This window comes from Pantherophis guttatus, chromosome 3, assembly GCF_059756535.1.
Source record: "Pantherophis guttatus breed Tessera chromosome 3, ASM5975653v1, whole genome shotgun sequence".
NCBI classification, from domain to species: domain Eukaryota; kingdom Metazoa; phylum Chordata; class Lepidosauria; order Squamata; family Colubridae; genus Pantherophis; species Pantherophis guttatus.
Window position 1 is genome coordinate 79512799 of NC_142065.1, and position 21583 is coordinate 79534381.

The following is a 21583-nucleotide window of genomic DNA, read 5'->3' on the forward strand; positions in this document are numbered from 1 at the left end:
AAGGATGTATTCTATATTCTATAAAACATACTCTTTCTCCCTCAGGTCCAGGATTCCCAGCCACTCCTGGAGATCCAATGAAACCCTTTGGAATTATAAATAAGAAAAACAAGAACATGAGAAACTTCTTCCCCAACACATTATATACAACTTTTAAGCTTACCAACACAACTAAAACATAAACTTCGTGACTTCTGCAGTACCAGTTGTTTCCAAAATGTTTGGAACAGGTCTAAGTGATCCAGAATGTCAGGCAAGCTGTGCTGCTGAGATGAGTTTTTAAAAACTGAGATGCATTGTTTATCCTGGGCATCATGGTTTATTGTTGTAGCTGTTGTTTATACATTGCTCAAATTCACTCTTGCAAGATAGGCAGGCATGTAAAATAAATACATAAATGGCCCAGATACTTTTGCTTGATTAGCAGATTCACTATTCAGGGTGAAAGTTAATTCTAAATTTAGGAAAATGTACAAGGGCAAAAAGCAATTTTCTCTAATAAGTGTCTGCTGTGTAGCTTGAATTTTAAATTGGGGAAACCTGCGATAACAGGCTTTATGTCAGAAACCCAGAAGCCTGTCCCCAACTTATAACCACAGTGGAGCTTGCCCTTCACAATAGTAAGTTGTGATGGTCATAAAGGAGGTCACCACATGATCAAACCAATTTTATGACCTTTTTGCAGTAGTTGTTAAGTAAACACCACAGTAAACCAATTGTTCACACTGGGCTCGTTTTGTCAAAAAAATTGGAAGTAAATATCGAGTTTTGGCAAAAACATAGTAAAACATGGTGATGTGATTGTGAGATGCTGCAAACAGCTGTAAATGTGGACCAACTACCAAGCACACAAAATGCAATCATGTGATTATGGGAGGGGGGAGTTGTCTTACCTTCAGAACTGGGTCAAAAGGAGTCTATAAGTCAAGGACTATCTGTACGTCTGATTTTATTTGACTTCAGAGGCAGAGCCTTTAAGCACGCCTTTATTTATGTAGTCTTCTAATATAAAACTAGTATATCAGGATTTAAAACCAATCTATCAGGCACAAAAAGGTTTCTATTCACATATGCACACACCTCAAAACCGAAGGATTAGCATCAGGGGTGAAATGCTCCCAGTTTGGACCGGAACACCCGATCCGGTAGCGATGGCGGCAGGTGGTTCGGAGAACCGGTAACAAAAATCCCGCACCCCCCCCCCCCGCATGCCCAGCTGAGCCGCATGATCATCAGAGACTTTTTTTTTTACTTTAAAAAGCATTTTTTCTACAACTTCTTCCGCCGAAAAAATGCTTTTAAAAGTAAAAAAAAAGCCTCTGATGATCATGCAGCTCAGCTGGGATCTCAGAGGCTTTTCAAAGCATTTTTTTCTTCAACCTCTTCCGGGGAAGAGGTGATTTAAAAAATGCTTTGAAAAGGCTCTGACGATCCCAGCTGTGTTCCTGATCGGCAGAGGCTTTTCAAAGCATTTTTTTGCATTTGCAGAAAAAATGCTTTGAAAAGTTAAAATAAAATAAAAAAGTTGGCCACCCCCACCCCCCAAGCCACGCCCACAGAACTGGTAGTAATAAATTTTACATTTCACCCCTGATTAGCATGAACAGATTGGAGATGATGAGGATGAGAATAAAAGCCATATTTTAATGAAACTCATTTTATAAATCAGAATCAATCAGTGAGTAGAGAAAGAATAATTCTGCATGAAATATCTCTAGCCCTACGTTAAATTATTGTTGAGCAAACAAAACCATGCATATAATGCTTACTTACTCTTACACCTTTAGGGCCTGGGTTACCTTCGGGTCCTGCTAAACCCTAGCACAAGAAAACATGTCTTTTACATTATTTTTCAAAGAAGAAAACAATATATTTAAAAGGTGTTAAAGTTATTAATTTGCAATGTTAGTAACATGCTTTTTGAAATCATGTTTGTGAAAGTCAACATTCGATACATACATATGGCTCTCAGAGGGCTTGTAAAAGATACATAATTCCTTTGGTATGGGTACTATTTCCTTTTTTGCTATAGTCAAATATTCATGAGAATTGCACTCTTACTTCAATAAAATATTTGGCTTAATAGGATTTCACAAGAATTTTTAATAAACTTAAACTTGGATGTGATTCCATATATTTCCCAGTCAATATAATACCAATATGCCCATCTCAAATCTTTTAAATTCTTGTTCTTTAAGAAAGGCTAGCATATGCATATTGCTGTTGCGTTATGGAATTAACTATGAAACAGTATTGTAAAGTTTAAATTCTGTATGTCCATGATAATAGTTTGTTATTTAACTATTGTTACAGAAGCCAAAAACAAAGTTGAAACTAATCTGGGTATCTGGATGAGAAAACTTTCTTCTGCAATCACCAGTCATACTCATTGTTATTTTATAATGAATCCAGACAATTATATTTTCATTTTCCCTATATAAAAATTTCCTTCTCCTCTCTATAAAGATCAGTAAGGAGATTAATGCAACACAAGGAGCTGTTCATCCTAAAGCATCATATGAATTTTTTTTATGCTGCTGGGAGCTGACTTTTTTCTTACCTTATACAGAGCTCTGATGGGCTCTAAGTATACTTAAGTTTGGGTTTTTGCAGAACCATAACAAAGACATCACCCTACAAGATAGCTGTTAATTCTATCTAACTAAATACATATAGCCATGCATTTGTCTCTCATTTTCTATTCATTGCACTTTTTTAGTTCATCACTGTTATTACTGAAAAAGCAAAAATCACTCCAGTGCTAATTCTTATTTCTTAAATTATTTTTGTTAAATAGCTACTGTACATCTGTGTCAAATCAGCATTGATTTCTGATATACATGTATTGAAAACCACAACTTTGATATACCTTCTCCTTTACATGATTTTTTTTTCAGTTATACTATTGGGAAGGTTTTCTTTTTAAAACTAGAAGTTTTTTTTTAGAATGAAATCTTGGTAAGTAAGAGCATGGTTTCCTTTCAACTGTACTGTTCTGGATAACTTAGTGAATGGAAAAATGTCTATTGCATAGTTTTTAGATTCTGGACTAAAGATTCTGTTTATGAAAAGGAAATTTTATGACACTTCTGTAGTTTATTAGAGAGAATGTTCATTGTTTTGTGAAAATTACAGCACTTGAGAACATTTAAAAACCAGTGTTGATTCAGGATCTAGCTTCTTCCATGAAACAGTCATGTTTTAGATTAAGTGACCAGCATTCTGAATAACATTTTGCTTAAGAGAATTTAATTTAAAGTTAATTAATATACCAATCAGCTTTTAGAAATGTTATTAGGATAATAAATTGCTCCAATCAGAATGATTATCTGAAGTTGAAAAAATAGGACGCGCCTCCAATGACTCATATGATGGGAAAGCCTTGTACAGAAAAAAAAGTGGGGAGTAAACACAGCAGTTCTTACATAGTTTGAACTGAGCAAAAAATAAGTGTACAAAATATTAACATTGCCACAGCTTCCATGAAAGAATACTGATCACTATCTATTAAGACTGATATTGTATGGGCAGAATTAAACAAAAGACAGATTTAACACAGATTTAAAGTATAAATAACTTAAATACCTATAAGTGACCTCTAACATCTTTCTCTAATATGATATTTTGCCATTATGTTTTTCTATACTCTTTGGATAAAATTTTATTTAGTTTATACTTTATCTACTAGAATATTTTATGTTTGTTTTCACAAAACAACAATTATAGAACATTCTGGCTTTGTCAATCATTCATAAGTTTCACCATACCACCTGTCCATAAGAGTATCTAACAAGCCAAGAATTTGCCAATAAGGGGACAAAAATTCCTGGTTCGTCCTAACCCAATTCTTGCTTGCTCTTCCCAAAGCTCGAATCATAGATCACGCAGAATCACCCTGGTTTATGATTCTGATATTTTGGGGTAGCTATAAACTAGTTATGCTAGTACAAATAACATAAAGAGCCCTGGTGGCGCAGTGGCTAAACTGCAGTATTGCAGGCAAACTCTACCCACAGCCTGAAGTTCGATACTGATGGGGCTCAAGGTTGATTTAACCTTCTATCCTTCCAAGGTCAGTAAAATGAAGACCCAGATTATTGGGAACAATATGCAAACAATACTTTTACATTGTAAGCCGTTGAAAGAGTGCTCTAAAGCACTATGGGGCAGTATACAAGCATAAATGCTATTGCTATAAAGTGTTTATTGTGGATGGAGCGAGCCGATTTCAAGCAATGGATGCCCCAGCAAGCACTCTAGAAATCTGACTTATGTTTCTTCTAAAAATGCAGCCTGTTTGTTTCTTTGGTGATTAGATTTAATGCCAATATTTCTATTGTAGGGTTAATTCCAGAAGAACCCTACCCTTTCTGATATGTGCAATAAGTATAATTTGGAAACAAACTACACACATTAAATAGGATACAACAAATTAAATCAGATAGGATATCTTGATGTATTTTTTAAAAATTATTATTTCTGGTAATTTAGGTTTGAAGCATAGTTACTGCACCTGCCTGCCAGGGTAACCAAGAGCCCCAGGGTTGCCAGTCATTCCTAGAATTCCCTAAGTTGAGAAGAAAAAAAAAACAGTTTAATCATCTATGTAAGTATGAAATATTCATTACAAATCCAGTCTTCATTTAAGCTTACACTAATGGAGAATGTAACTCAAAAGCAGTGGGAGAAAGAGCATGGGCATTTTGTAGGGTCTTCAAAAATAGATAAGCCTGGCTTTTTAGGAAATGGTTAGACTAGAGTATAGGGGAAAAAATAAAAGAAATTGTAATTTTTCTTTAGAGAAAAGAGTGGGATTTGTAAAGCAGAGTACACAAACTAATGCTGACTATGGCTGTAGGACTGCTATTTAGATTGAAATGAAAGTAGCAAATATCCTAATAAAATAATTCAAAAGCTGAGGCTAATGCCTATTTTTAGTGACTCAAAAGTCTCTGGAGTGCTGGAGTAATGACAAGATTTGTGAATAGATATATAGTTATAATTCCTCTAGTTTTCTTTTTAACAGCAAGAGGTAACCTGTTACTTATTACATTATTTTACATAAATTCTATTCTATTATTCCAAAAGAACAATTGGACATTTTAGTAATTTGCAAATGTTTTTAAATTTAACGAATTAACGTATGTTTTTGTAGTTGAAATCAACCAAAAATCTGTAACAGTTGAACATGTTTTCATTTTTTTAAATACTGTGAGAGACGCTGCCTTCTTCTGAATCATTAAAACATAAATATCTAAACAATTTACTAGTGATCCATCTCTCCAGCTCATTGCTTTTTGAAATGTCTTTGAATCTTAGTAGTTCGGGTTGGTAATTATGTTGTTGGTTTAAGCTCCAAGCTTGGTGATTTGGTTGCAAACGTTTCGTCCCCATTTCAGTGCATTTTGGATTGTGCTTGTCTGGGGGAGTACTGGCCTTTAAATACCTTTCTGAGTCCTGGTCTGATTTCAGGTTGTGTAATTGATTGGCTGTAGTTGCTATGAGTCCTTGGTTTTAAGTACCATCTGTGTGATGTAAATTAATGTTGGTGTTGGTGTTCAGATGCTTCTGATGATGTCATCGTCTGGTTTTGGGTTGATTTGAGCTGAGGTGGCACAGTGGTTAGAATGCAGTACTGCAGCAATACTATTTATTTATTTATTTATTTATTTATTTATTTATTTATTTATTTATTTATTTATTTTTATACGACGCCCTTCTCCGGAGACTCAGGGCGGCTTACAATGCGTTAAGCAATAGCCTTCATACTTTTGTATATTTTATACAAAGTCAGCTTATTGCCCCCACAAACCGGGTCCTCATTTTACCCACCTTAGAAAGGATGGAAGGCTGAGTTGACCTTGAGCCTGGTGAGAATTGAACTCACAGTAATTGCAGGCAGCTGGATGTTAAATGCTGCCTTAGTAGGAGGCATTAGCCTCCTACGCCACTCAGACTCATACTTCTTTCTGACTGCTGGTTGCCTGCAATTTGGCAGTTCGAATCTCACCAGTTTCCTTGTGATCTGTTAAGTTATAACTTTGTTTGCAACATGGCTGTTCGTTGGCCTTTAAATGTTGCCTTTGGGATCATGGTTGATGTTGTTCTTTCGTTCTAAGTGGTTGGTAGATTGGGTCGATGTCAATGTGTCTGTTTACTGATTTATTGGTGGAAAATAAGGCTTCCAGGAATTCCCTTTCTCTCCTTGACTTTACCTTGACGTTACAACAGTTGTAAGTTACACTTAGAACAAAAGAACAACATCAACCATGATCCTGAAGGCAGCATTTAAAGACCAACGAACAACCACGCTGCAAATAAAAGTTATACCTCAACAGATCACAAGAAATCGGACCACATCACACGCAGCAGATCAAATCAACCCCAAACCAGACCATGGCATCATCAGAAGACATCTGAACAACACCACCAGCACTAATTTACATCACCCAGATGGTACTTAAAACCAAGGACTATGACTCAGCAACTACAGCCAGTCAATCACAGAACCTGAAATCAGGCCAGGACTCAGAAAGGTATTTAAAGGCCAGGGCTCCCCCAAACAAACACAATCCAAAGCGCACTGAAGATGTGTCCTCGAATGGGGACGAAACGTTTGCAACCAAATCGCCAAGTTCGGAGCTCAAACCAGCAACATCACTGCTTTTTATTTTGATTAGTTGTCTGATATGTGAGATTTTAATTGGTGTGCAGGATTAAACATTGGCCCATATTCACACAAAAGACATGTGACAACCAGCCAAGCAAGCAAACATGAGGAGCATATTAAATATTTGGGATTAATACACGGCATATCAAATCATGATTGTTTTACTTACTTGTTCCCCTTGTATCCCTCTTGGTCCTGGATATCCAATTAAACCCTGCAGGTATTAAAAAACAACAAATGTTGCACTGAAATCTAAAACACTCCCATATGTCCCCATATAAACAGAAGCAAGCACAATTCTTTTTTTTTAACTCTCCCAAGAGAATTTTGCCAAGTTTAGTTTTTAGATTTGGCAAAATTTCAGGACATGAAGTATGAACGGAAAATATTACTGATATAGAGAGGGAGAAATCCTTATCTCAATATAATTACTTACTAATATTTCTAATATGTCACCTGGCAAATATCAAATGTAGATTTGTTTTATGTAACATATAAATTATACATTTATAATTATTCAAATTTGTATATAGATGAAGTAGTTTTCCAATCCCAACTCTTTTGCAGAGCTTCTGGAGAAGCTAATTTGATTATAGCAGATACAATTCTCCACAGAGCTCTAAGAATTTAGCTAGAAAAAGAAATTTGCTAGAATTTTTTTATAGGTTAAAAGAAATATTTTGTTCTTATGACAATAGAAGCATCTCAGTGCTGATGCAAACTTGTTGGATAATTCACAATAATTTTGTTTAGCATGTTTGATCAGAAAGTTTTGGGAAACTTTCTGATCAAACATGCTGTATATTATGGGAAATATACAATACACTGTTATGGGGGAAATCAAATAATATACAGTATATTAACTGGTGAGAGTTAGTGTAGTGTAATGGTTAAGATGCTGGACCAAGAGTGAGGAAATACAAATTCTCTCACGAATGGAAGCTAGCTGGGTGACCGCTCAGTTTTAGCCTGGGAAGGAAGAAACAACCATCTATAACCCACATAGTGCAAACATAAATAAATGAAGTCTTCATTCTGGAGTAGATTGATTAGGGCTCATAACAATATGAATTCCTATTCTCCCAAACATACATTTACAAATTGTTTTCAAGTCTAAATTAAGAAAGGCATTGATACAGAAAGCTGAGAATTTATCAAAAGTATGAAACATAACATTACAATATGAGCTCCAATCCTTAAGTAATTGCAACAGAAATATAAAAAGGATAGGCATCCCAAGCTCACAACACACATTTAATCATTTTCCCTGCCCCCACAGATGGCCATTATGAAATCATGCATGTGTACAGTTTGATGTGGAGGAGAGTATTTTGAAAGCATCTGAAAATATTCTATTACCATCTTTTGGATGTTTTGGCAAAATGAATGTGATAAGATCTTGACAATACAGAGGTAAATAGTTACCTGTTTCTTAAAATTCGGTATCAATAAAACAAGGGAGGAATGAAGCAAGGGGTTATTTGAAGAGCAAATCCTTCACACATAAAGTAGGTCTGAACATAAATATGCATTCTTGCGGTTCCTAAATTAATATTCTTCCACTGTCCATATTCATCCATCAGCACATTTCACTTCCTCTTCTTCTACATAAAGGAGATCTAACTCCTTTTTTGTGGTAGTTATTCTAAAGGGTTTTAAAGCTAACAATTAAAGTACAAGCTAGTGATAATTAGTCTATAAAAGTAAAGAGACATTGCAGCTGACAAAGGTTCTTCCTTATCAGGAAGCTGCAGTACTTTTATGTGGCCTGCCCCAATTTCTATGAGCTTTTAAGAGAAATGTTGGGTTACAGCAGTAAACTTCAGTCTGAGAATCCAGACAGTAGACCACAGCTACTAATTGATGATTTCAGACATGCATACAAATGAGGAAAAAAAATTGACAAAGTGAACAGAACTCATTCTAGTCATTATATAACTATAATTTCATGCAGCTTTTTTGAAAAATACATGTGCTTAGAATTTATTTTAATTACAGATAGTCCTTGACTTACAAACATTCATTTAGTTCTGAGTTACACTTGGCATTTTAAAAAGTGACTTAACACTTCTATTGTGTCTCGTATTTACAACCATGACACCCTTGTCAAGTCATGTGATCAAAATATGGTTGCTTGGCAACTGGCATGCATTTACAATGGTTGCAGTGTATAGGGGGTCATGTGTTCGCCATTTGTAACTTTCCAGCTGCTTCCAACAAGTAAAGCCAATAGAGAAAGCTGGATTCCCTTAATGATGGTGCAATTCATTTAACAATTGCAGTGATTTGTTTAACAACCATGGTGAAAAAGGTCATAAAGACTGACACAACTGATTTAACAACTGTCTTGCTTAACAATGGAAATTCTGTTCTCAATTGTAGTTGTAAGTCAAGGACTACCTGTGTTAGGCTGAATTTTGGAATGATAATGCTTTTCTGTCTATGGAGATTCTCAGTCATCCAGGTGATGGTTGTCCCAAAAGTGCTTTTTCAAGAGACAACTGGACTTTTCTTGTTTTTCTTTGAAGACATTTCGCTTCTCATCCAAAAAGTTTCTTCAGTTGTGACTGGATGGTAGGGAATGGAAAGATTTATGTTCCCTGAAGACAGCTGGCAATTTGCAACCTTTTAGCGGAGTCGTTGAGGCACTGTGCTGCCTGCAAGGCATATAAATCCTTTCATTCCCCACAATCCAGTCAGAGCTGAAGAAGTTTCTTAGATGAGAAGTGAAACATCTTCAGAGAAAAAACAAGAAAAGTCCAGTTGCCTCCTGAAAAAGCACATTTGGGATTTTTTTTTATTCTCACCTGGAATAAATTAAATAGTAGTCGAATATAAGGCAGGCTTTTTAACTATTGTTTAAACCTCATTGTATTAACTCTATACATCAAAAGAAACTTTAGAATCTAACAATTTTAGTATACTCTTTTCTGAATGAAACATTGGCTATAAATCCAATAAATACAATTTCACATTTGCTTGCAACGTGTAACAATTTTCAGATAAAGCATGCTGATGTGTCATGCCTTGTTTACAGTACTGGTGAATCCAGCATGAATTAATTCTGATATATTATTCTTGTTCTGTTTAGAATAAATTCTAGAAGACACAATAATATATTACATGCTTAAACCCATTGTTTGTCATAATTAGCAGCCTCTACCATAATTGTTCGAAATTTGGTTGGCAATTCTTCAAATTAACTAGCTATCCTTTTAAAAAAAAATGCCATGCTTGACATTTTGTACAAGTAAAATATCGTTTGAATGTTATTCCCAATTATATAAACACATATGCCTTCCACATATTCCCTGCAAGACATTTACAATAGTTACTTCACATTCAATTTTTCTCTTGATCAACTCTCTGAAGTGAGTGGCTGTGGAATAACACGGGGTCTTGCTGTGGGATCAAAAACTCCTTGTACACATGTGGAAACCTCAACAGCTGTCTGAGTCCCAATTAAAATTTGAACTCAATTTACCTCTCTGAAATCCACTTTACTATATTAATACAGTTTTCTGTCTCTCTTCTTACATACATATTGATTGAAAGCAACAGAAAATATATATTATAATTATTTACTGGTGCACCCTTATATACAAAGTTGGAATAGTTATTATGAATAAGCTAGACCATCTAGGGAAGTAAAAGAACAAATTTGACGGGAATTGCAGATTTTGTGGGGCTTATTTGTGGAAAACAAGCTTACTACCAAAACTTACTCCCACTCCGCCTGGATATAAGCTGACAGCCAGCTTTATCCTAATCAAGTCCAAAGCACGTTCTGACAAGGTTCCAGCTCAGCGTTCAGAAGCCTGATGGGTTTTGCTTTGACAAGATGGTTGTCAGCTTGCTCAGGCAGGACGGGAATGAGTTCTAACAGCAATCTTTCTTTTTTTAACGTAAAAACAATATCTAATCCTTTGGTGCACAAAGCTGGATCACTGACTGAACTTGTTTCTACTCTGCCTGGATAAGATGACATCAAAATAAGGATTAGGTACTGCTATAAAAAAGCATGCAGCCATGAAAAATAAATTTGGAACAAAAAAAAATGAGAATATCTTCCTCAAAAATAAAGTAGGAATGATACAAAACAAAAAAAAGCTTATTCTTCTCATTTAAAATATGTTTTTTAGATTGGATTGCTTTATTGGGATTTTTTCTAATAAAAGTTAACTTTATAAAGCTGCAAATTTCTATTTTTGTTTTATATGGCATATAAATGAAAATGCAATGATTTATGTCTTAACATTAATTATTCATGAGGGTGGCTTTGTTGTCAAACAATTCACTTATATTTTAGAGGGTTATGGCATCACAAAGTTTGAAAACTCTTATATGGACCCGTAAATCTTGTTTTATAAAAGGCTGGGTTTTTAAAACATGCAAAGCCAAAATCAAACAACTTACATTATGGTTTTACAAAATGTTGGTCAGGCAATAAACTTTAACATCACATACATTTTGTAATGCCTGCCTGTATCAAATTCATTTGACTGCAGAAGGACGAAACTGAGTGGATGAATTGAACTCATATTCTGTGATAAAATCTGATAAACAAACAAATAACCAAACAGTGAAACATCACCCTAACCTCAGGCAGATAAATTTTGATGACATGGAGGTATCGCAAACTGTAATGTTTTAAATTTGTTATTATAGTATTTTACAAAAACATTTTGTAAAGGTTTATGACTCAGTCCAAAATAACAATGTCAGACTTAAGTAGTTAGTTCTAAATTAGAGGCAGGCGGTCTGTGGAGATTCATCCAGGTCATGGCTGTCCCAAAAGTGCTTTTTCAAGAGGAAATTAGACTTTTGGTTTTTCTTTGAAGACATTTTGCTTCTCATCCAAGAAGCTTCTTCAGCTCCTTGGACGAGAAGCGAAACATCTTCAAAAAAAACCCCAGAAAGTCCAGTTGCCTCTTGAAAAAGCACCTTTGGGATAAAGGCAGGCTGGTTTGGATGTTCTCAATATATGGACAGATAGTTCTCGGGTTACGAGGACAATTGGAACCAGACTTTTGTTCTTATGGTACCAGTTTTTTATTGTGCCTTTTTATTTGCCAGAACAATCTGCATTTAACATTAATCTATTTTTTTGTCATCACCAATTTTACAAAAATTAAACATTGTTTAAGGATCTGAATAACTTCATTGGATCTTAGGCACATGTAGCACATAGATGTGTGCACATGTAACTGGAGTCATAATTACTTCTTTTTTTAAAAAGCGATCAACCTAAGCCAGTGATGGCAAACCTTTTCGGCACAGAGTGCCCAAACCAGAACATGTATGTGTGCATGCATGCATGCCTGCGCACGCCTGAGCCCCGGAAACTCAAAGACCAGCTGGCTGGTGCGCATGCGTGACCCCACCACCTAGTCTTCTGGTTTCCAGCACACACATGTACACTGCCCAGCTGGTCTTTGCATGTGCTGGAGTGCTGGAAACCGAAAGACAAGGTGTGTTCCAGCTGGTTTTTGGGTTTCTGGGGCTCTGGCACACGGAAAGATCAGCTGGCCAGCGTGCATGCACACACCATAAACCAGAAGAGCAGCTGGCGACAGCGCGCGTGCCCAGAGAGAGGGCTCTGCGTGCCATCTCTGGCACGCGTGTGATAGGTTCGCCATTACTGACCTAAGTTTTCAAACTGAGGCCTATTTCATCTTGGTGGAACCTTGGCTGTTAATTTATTAGAATTACTAAGAATATTGGACCTCCTAATATATGGACTTAAAAAAATAAAATAAAGTACAACTAAGCATACAATTTTCTGTTCCAGGTTAATGTACCATTCAAGGAATATTGGCACAGTAATTCAAGATTTGGTGTTTGTTTGTTTTTAGTTGATGAAAGAAGTTCTACTAATCAACAATGTTAAAATAAAGTAATCTTTAATTTCTGGCCAAATATATTTGTTTCTTCCCTTCTCAACTGCAAAGGCTGTTTTCTATTTACTTTTTTTTTTTTTCTAAGATGAAGGGCTGTTGTGGTAAAACATTTATATTGTACTTTGAAAGAATACAAAATTCAACCCTATCTCCTTGAAGGTAAGGCCTTCATGCAGAACTGACAATCAATAAAGACCGCTATATTATGGCATTTCTGGACTCCTGCATAAATGGATAGCTAATTTCTTGTCAAACAGGCAACAAATGGTCAAAATAGGAAGTGCTCTATCAAATCCTGTACCTGTCAATACCCGTGTTCCCCAAGGCAGCGTTTTAGGACCGACACTCTCTATATTTTACATAAATGACTTTGCGATCATATTATAAGCAACTGCTTTCTCTTCGCTGATGATGTAAAACTACTCAAAACCACCGACAATGCTGCTATCCTTCAAAAAGACCTTGACTATGTGTCAGATTGGTCAAACAAGTGGCAACTTCAAATCTCCACCAACAAATGCTCTGTCTTACACATTGGCAAAAAAAATCAGAACATTAAATACAAGCTAGATGGACATGACCTTGCAGATGACCCTCACTCTGTCAAGGACCTTGGAGTACTCATTTCTAAAGATCTATGTGCCAGAGCCATTGCCAAAAAGGGTTGTTAAGAATTGTTAACCTAATCTTGCGTAGCTTCTTCTCTGATAATGTTGTACTACTAACTAGAGCCTTGCTAGACCAATTCTCGAATACAGCTCATCTGTCTGGAACCCACACTGCATATCAGAGATTAATACAATTGAAAGAGTCCAGAGATATTTCAAGAGAAGAGTCCTCCACTCGTCTGCTCGCAATAGAATTCCTTATGCTACCAGAATTGAAATTTTGGGATTAGACAATTTAGAACTACGCTGCCTTCAGTCTGATCTAAGCGCAGTACATAAAATTATCTGCTACAATGTCCTACCTGTCAATGACTACTTCAGCTTCAACCACAACAACACATGAGCACACAATAGATACAAACTTAAGGTAAACCGCTCCAAACTCGATTGCAGAAAATATGACTTCAGCAACAGAGTGGTCAATGCCTGATATGCACTACCTGACTCTCTGGTTTTTTTCCCCAAACCCCCAAAATTTTAACCTTAGATTGTCTACTGTTGCCTCACCCCATTCCAAAGGTCTGTAAGGGGCGTGCATAAACGCACCAACATGCCTACCGTCCCTGTCCTAATGTCCCTTTTTATTCATATCCATTTCATGTATTCATAATTCATGTTTATACTTTTATCTGTTATATATGCTTGACAAATAAATAAAAAAAAGTAAAAATAAATAAATTGATTAGTTATCAGACTACTCAGATAGATAGCAATCAAATTTAATACTAATCTTTTTCTATGTCCCTGTTCTAGGATGTGGAATTCTGAAGAAATACAAAGCATTATTAAAAAAAATGTAACAATAAAGTTTTAAATTGAAATGTCAGGTTTTTTTCAAGAAGGAATTGTTCCGGAACACAAATAATAAAAATAGTAAAATTTATTAAGACACATGCTGATGCCATGTGCCCTGGTAAGACAATTCAGAGCAAGCGGAATTGCTCCTGAGTGGCAACAAGGGGAAAGATTAATCAGGAATATGATCAATTGTTTATCAATAAAGGAGAATATTTGTAGCTCAAGGTTGAAATAAGGGGTCATTGATGCTTTCTCAGCTTGCTTGTTTTCTTCCAGACATTTCATTACTCAAGCTGGTAACATCATCAGTGCTAGTCAAATTGTTTATATCCGTTGAGCACTCAGAGATAATGTGGCTAGCATGCTAATTACTATAGTGGGAGGACATAAATAATATTAAGGTCACCTAGATAGATTTATCAAAACATTTTGTCATTTACACTATGTCTGCCTTTTTCTTTCTCTTGGCTTTGCAAAAATATACAAGCTATGGTGCCTTTGCTCACGGTTGTCCAACAAGCTGTCAATGTTTTGCTGAAAGTAAAGTACATGCCAAGTAAAATTGTGCTGCATCTTCAAAGTGATTTGCTTATAAAAATTACAGTCACATTATATTTTGTAGTTCTGCCTAATGGGAAAAACCTTTAGCAATACCCATGATGAAAGCTTCAAAGCTCTACATTTCACACAACTGGATTCATATAGAGGGAGATTTGGCTACGTAATGTAATTGTAACATGGGAGGCATTATGCAAATGAATATGTTTGATCTTTAAAATGAAAGAAGAAATCAAATTTCCAAAGTACTTTTTTGTACAGTCTTGCAGCTTATTATATGAATGCTAAATAATTATGTATGAATACTGTAATGCTTTTTCAGGTTCCCTAAGAGTCTCTTGACAGTTTATAAATATTAGATATTGAATTAGCCTAATCAACTCTGACTACTCTAATAGATTTGGGGAAGATCTCTGCACCAAATAAGCAATCATAAACTCACTATGATAACTCAGAAGAAACACAGTATAATCTCAACCTATATACTATTTATTTCTTACATAAAATACATTTAATTTCCTACAAATAGCAGGATTCCAGTCAAAGAAGGAGCACCTCAATTGCCACAAAATTACAATTAATTTATAAATTTCCATAGTTTCCAAGGCATCCATGGTGCTGCATTCAATTTATATTGAATACAATATTAATTTATATTCTTGTATCAGGCTTTTCTTGGAAACTCTTTTTTAAAAACAGATTTATTTAAACAATGTTTTACAGTACTAGAGTCTTACTGGTTGTTGAAAACTTTGTTTCCTATGTTTTCAGTATCAGGAGTGGCTCTGATGATGAATTGCAACCTCAGGTTCTGAAATCTGTAATAAATTCCTTTTACACAGGAGCATTATTTGTAATTATAAACTTAATAATGGCCTACAAACACACATACAAAAAATAAAAAGAATCTTACCTTTTCACCTTTGAGGCCCTCTATGCCAGGTAGCCCTGTTAGTCCTGCATCACCCTATAAATTTAGTATAAGGTTAATGTAGCATGATACCAGATCGAAGAATGACCATACAGGTATATTCTAGAAAGACTATGTTCCCCACAGCCCTCAAACTACTGCAATATGACCATCAACATGGCATTGCTTCTACCATTAGCAGATTTCAGTGACTTTAAGCCAAAGATTCAGAGAATCTCCTGCAGATCTTTGGGTGAACAGCAGTGAACTAGCTAGGATTCCTGATTTTTTGGTAGTATAGTAGTAACATTATCATGCCTTGCTCTTCTTAAATTATATTTCTGAAATAAAGAAAAACCTGGAGTGAATTTTTGTGGAAGAATTATAAACTCTGCTAAGTGCTGGTATTAAGAATGGCGGCCGCTGGAGGTCTGGATCGGGTCGTGCCTTTGCGGCCTCTGACCCGGCGATGATCTCATCTGGCTCCTTGGTTTACTGAGGAGCTAAGGGAGATGAAGCGCCGGAAAAGACGCCTAGAGAGCAGTTGGAGGGCCAGCCTTTCTGAATCCAACCGGACACTGGTAAGATCTCATATTAAGAATTACCTAGTGGCGATAAAAGCAGCAAAATGTAACTATATTGCTGCTCTTATTGTGTCATCAAATAACCGCCCAGCCGCCCTGTTTAGGGTGACCCGCTCCCTGCTCCACCAGGGAGCGTGAGAGGATCCCTTGGAGGGTAGAGCTGAGGACTTTGTACAGTATCTGTATGACAAAATCACTCAGATTCAAGAAGACCTGGACTCCGACTGGGTAGTTTCAGGGAGGATGATGGAGGCAGGTCTTGAGAATGTTATCCTGATGACGTGGACAGGATTCTGGGCAGACTGAACGCGACCACATGTTTGTTGGACCCGTGTCCCTCCTGGTTAGTGCTGGCTTCCCGGGAGGTGACGCGAGGCTGGCTCCAGGGGATTATAAATGCTTCATTGGGTGAGAGTGACTTCCCCGCCGCCTTGAAAGAGGCGGTGGTGAGGCCTCTCCTCAAGAAGCCTTCCCTGGACCCGGCAGTGTTGGCTAATTATCGTCCGGTCTCCAACCTTCACTTTGTGGCAAAGGTTGTTGAGAGTGTGGTTGCGCGACAGTTCCCCCAGCACCTGGATGAAACGATGTATCTGGATCCGTTCCAGTCGGGCTTCAGGCCTGGGTACAGCACGGAAACGGCATTGGTCGCGTTGGTTGATGATTTCTGGAGGGCTCGGGACAGGGGTTGCTTCTCTGTCCTGGTCCTATTAGATCTCTCAGCGGCTTTTGATACCATTGACCATGGTATCATGCTGCACCAGTTGGAAGAGTTATGGGTGGGGGTCACTGTGTTGCAGTGGTTCTCCTTTCTCTCCGACCGGTTGTAGTCTGTGTTGGCAGGGGAGCAGAGGTCGACCCCGAGGCCCCTCATATGTGGGGTGCCACAAGAGTCGGTCCTCTCGCCCCTTCTGTTCAACATTTATGTAAAGCCGCTGGGCGAGATCTCCGTGGTTTCGGGGTGAAGTACCTCCAGTATGCTGACGACACTCAGCTGTACATCTCCACCCCGGACCACCCCAACGATGCCCTTGAAGTGATGTCCCGGTGCCTGGAGGCTGTGTGGATCTGGATGGGGAGAAACAGGCTCAGGCTCAACCCATCCAAGACCGAGTGGCTGTGGTTTCTGACGTCCCGATATAGTCAGTTGGCGCCATCACTGACTATTGGGGGCGAATCGTTGGCCCCCATGGAGAGGGCTCACAACTTGGGTGTCCTCCTGGATTCACGGCTGTCTTTAGAAGACCATCTGACGGCCGTGACCGGGAGGATTTTTCATCAGGTTCGCCTGATTCGCCAGTTGTGTCCTTTCTGGATCGGGACTCCTTACTCATGGTCACTCATGCCCTCGTCACTTCCTGCCTGGACTATTGCAACGCTCTCTACATGGGGCTCCCCTTGAGGAGCACCCGGAGGCTCCAACTGGCGCAGAGTACAGCTGCGCGGGTGGTTATGGGAGCAACATGGTGTTCCCATGTAACACCTCTCCTGCGCGAGCTGCACTGGCTCCCGGTGGTCTTCCGGGTGCGCTTCAAGGTTTTGGTTACCACCTTTTGAGCGCTCCATGGCTTAGGACCTGGTTACCTAAGGGACCGCCTGCTGCCACCAATAGCCTCCCACCGGCCGGTATGCTATCAGAGAGGGGTTCCTCCGGGTGCCGTCGGCCAAACAATGTTGACTGGCGGCCCCCAGGGGGAGAGCCTTCTCTGTGGGGGCACCTACTATCTGGAATGAGCTCCCCCCGGAGATACGGAGGATCCCAGATCTGTGCACCTTCCGCCGCGCTCTTAAGACCTTTTTATTCCATCAGGCTGGCCTGGCCTGATCTTTTCCCTTTTTCCCCTTTTTAAAATGTAAATTTTAATCTGTTTTAAATTATTGGGGTGTTTTAAATCTGTCTTGGGCCGAATTGTTTAATTCGGTTTTACTTTGCTTTTAAATTTTGTATTTATGTGTTTTATCTTGTGGCTGTTCACTGCTCTGAGCCCTTCGGGAGTAGGGCGGTATATAAATCAAATAAAATGAAAATGAAAAATGAAATGAATTCATAAGAGATAATTCCATTTACATATTACTCTTTTGCATCAAGCTCTGGATAGTGAATCTTGCAATAACAATAAAATTGCAAGGTGATCCCAGTTAGATTACAGCTTGACTGCCCTGGTGTGTATCAATAGCACCATCTTCAATAAATAGAGAGGATCACTGCTTAATAGAATAGTTCCAACCTTTTTTTTCAAATATGAAACATGCAGTATCCATTTCTATTAGTCTTTCTATTAGTTTTCAACTTAATGTATATCAAAAGAACCTGTACCAAAGAAGTCTTTCCAAACAAAATTAATTGGTGAAATAGATTGTATCCAAAAGAAAGTCAACAGCAATACAGGAGCACATTATATGGACCAATGTAGCATTTTGAGATCCATATGTTCAACAATTAGACAAACCCCTTTTGTTTCCCCTTTTGTTTGTGCATTTGTTTGTGCATATTTCCCCTTTTGTTTGTGCATTGTGAGTCACCCTCCCACCAAAGAGATGAAGCTTGCAGTATGACACTGCTTTGATCATTTTGACGAAAGCAGGGAATTTCTGTTGATGCCCATGCTTTTATCAGAAAATGTTTGTAACTCTCCAAACCACAATTTCATTTGTCTACATAATGCTTCTATTATTTTAAATTGGACGTAAAAACATTAATCATACAGTACAAATAAGAATATGAGCAATATTTCTACTAGATAGTTCTAGATCATAAATAATTTACTTTTTCTCCACGCTTTGCTCGTCCTGGGGAAAACCCTGGATCACCTTTGGGGCCCTGGAATAACAAAATTAAATTAATATATGAGGCATGGGTATTATTGATAAATATCACTTAGACGAGAATATGTTATTTAGGAGAAGGCTATATAGATTCAATGAAATATATAAAATAACACTTTAATCAAGCAAATAATTTCCATTATATATTGGACATATTATTTTAATATGCAATTTACAACATTAACTCTTCTAGGAGTTTGTATACATGACTTAGATCTAGAAAGAGAAAAACACAGTTTTAGTATTCTAGTAGCTGTATTTTAGAAATATTTAATACTTCTCTGGTAGTTTAAAGTATATAATTCAAAAAGGACAAATTAAATTACCACCATCTTATTCCAATAAAAAAAACACCCCTATTCTTCAGTCTTCTCAATCTTTAAGCAGTAAAGCTGAATCCAAACATATCCCCAATAACTCGTAATATTTTCCTTCCTTATGTTCCTTTGCCTTCCTCTTATTCTAATATCTGTTTTCCCCTTATTTCTTTTCCTTAAATTTTCTCCTAATTTTCTTTTCTGTATTTATTCGGCTTTAGCATAGCTTAAGCCAATGTTAGCAAACTTCTGAGGCAATGGCAAAGTAATTCTTTGCTTCCCAAAGTAAAATGGAAAAGTTTCAAAATTTTCTCCCCCAACCTCAAGTGAGAAAGTTTGTAATGAACAACCCCACATCTTACTTGACTTCAAGGTTCTTTTCTGAGAGTTTCCAAAAATCTCATAGATGTTAAATTCTCATAGGTGTTACCCTACTGTTTTAAAATAATTTTTATTTAGTTTGAGAGGTAGGCAAATGGTATATATGTTTGATTAATTCTGGCATGTGTGGGTAATACATTGTTGATTTCTCTCTTAAGCCTATTTGGAAACCATGTTCTTTTTGAAACGCTTGGCCTGATTTGTTAGGCTTGGAAACTGATTTTTCTAAATTGGGAAATATCCACTCAAGGGAGCTGAATCACTTTTGGTTCAAGTAGTGTCATTGAACATGTGCAAGCACATCCATGAAGACCAAGGGTACAGAGAGTCTAAGAGGCATCAGGTACACTATATGATGATGACTTTGTACAAATGTTAGGAATTGAGTCATTTTGAGTAGCAAAATGGAACAAGTACATGGTTTGTATAATGACTTCCCGCAACATCAGCTTCTATAGGATTCTTATATACAAATGTATTATTTAAACCCAAAGCGGTAGTTTGTAAAATCTGGAAAAGGATCTAGCTATATTAATAAAGTATCTTTGTCTCTTAAACCATTTTTAAAATATATGACAAAATGAAGTCATTATATTTATACTATCAATTACTGAATTATTTCAAAATTTTACTGCACTAATTTTGTTCAGGATCTGTAATGTGTGGGACATTTCTTCATTTCCCTTTTCTTAATAACTTTTAAATGATACAATATTAACCCATGTATCAATATTAACCCATTTTTCAATCTTATCTGTTTCTTCTAATTACTCTAAAACTTGAAGAGATTGAATTTTTATTATTTCTTTTTTACAAGTAAGTAGCGGATCCTATCAATAACAAGAGATTAAGAGTTAGGTGTTTTGAGAACCCACAGAACATTTAAGTTTGGGATTAACAAAATAAATTTCTTTTGGCTGCCTGCTCAAACTTGTTGGTGACTATTGATGTAGGCTGACATAATCTTGGTAAAAACAACCGTTCATGCTAATTAGAGAAGCTGATGAAGTTCTACTGAGCTTAACTTGGAAAGGATTAAACCTGTTTTGAAAGTGATGGAAGTTCTACTAACCCTTAAATTCTTCTCTAGCTCCAATTTAAGAATTGCCATTTCTCCGGCCTATTAATTCCTCACTGTCCATCATAATTATATTTTCACTTCCTTACACTGAACAGGAGAAAATTAAGAAGCTGCAAGTGTAGGAACAAGGAACTATTCCTTATCAAAACTTTATTCACTACACTTAAATTTGTTGCTGCAGTATTCTCCTCCTCCTTGAATCAATCATGTTTTTCAACTTTCAGGAGAATGTGCAAACTTCCCCCCCCCAAAAAAACCTAAATTTTCAAATTAACCCAAACATCATTAACCCAGATTCATATGCCAAAATATTCTCTATTTGCTGTTCTAGATACTTATAGTACACTATATTACACAGTACTTGTTTTACATTAACCTGGGCAAAGCTTATCTAATATATTTTGGTGACCAGGAGCAGTTTTTAACATCTGTCACTGCAGGTCAGATTCCCACCCTAAGGAACCGTATTAGAACAAATGGCTGTAGTTCGTTTTATCCTGTAACTCATTTATCAAGGAGCTCTAACTAAATCTGAGCTGAAGGCTTTCCAGAATTCCATACAGCTGTCTAGATCTATCTACATAGTTTCTGCTACTGAAGCTCCCTTTTAAACTGCCTACTAGATTTTATTCTATCAAAGCATTACAGTATTTTACCCTTCAGGTAACAAAGCTTAGGAAGTTGCTAAACAAATAAAAGAGGAATGCTGAGGCAAGACCTTTATTTCAGTATTCAAATATTTTCTTTGAATAATGCGTGTGTGAAAATAAAATTAAAAATGGCTGCTTTGTTAACCCTTGCCTTTTAAAACATAAACCACCTTTTAAATAATGGTTTTGCTTTTACAGATAGTCCTCACTTAAGAACCACAAAAGGGATGAGTAATTTAGTTG

The 21583-nt window shown here is 36.9% G+C and overlaps 1 protein-coding gene across 1 annotated transcript in view; it reads right to left on the reverse strand.

Annotated features, from left to right (window-relative positions):
• The window catches only part of COL24A1 (collagen type XXIV alpha 1 chain), a 144447-nt gene that overhangs the window by 88735 nt on the left and 34129 nt on the right, over positions 1–21583 (reverse strand). The window contains exons 6-11 of the mRNA XM_034437135.2: positions 18853–18906; positions 15508–15561; positions 6840–6884; positions 4514–4567; positions 1774–1818; positions 32–85 (exon numbers count right to left, since the gene is read on the reverse strand). Coding sequence (XP_034293026.2) covers positions 32–85; positions 1774–1818; positions 4514–4567; positions 6840–6884; positions 15508–15561; positions 18853–18906 — 306 coding nt within the window. The remainder of the gene's footprint in view (positions 1–31; positions 86–1773; positions 1819–4513; positions 4568–6839; positions 6885–15507; positions 15562–18852; positions 18907–21583) is intronic.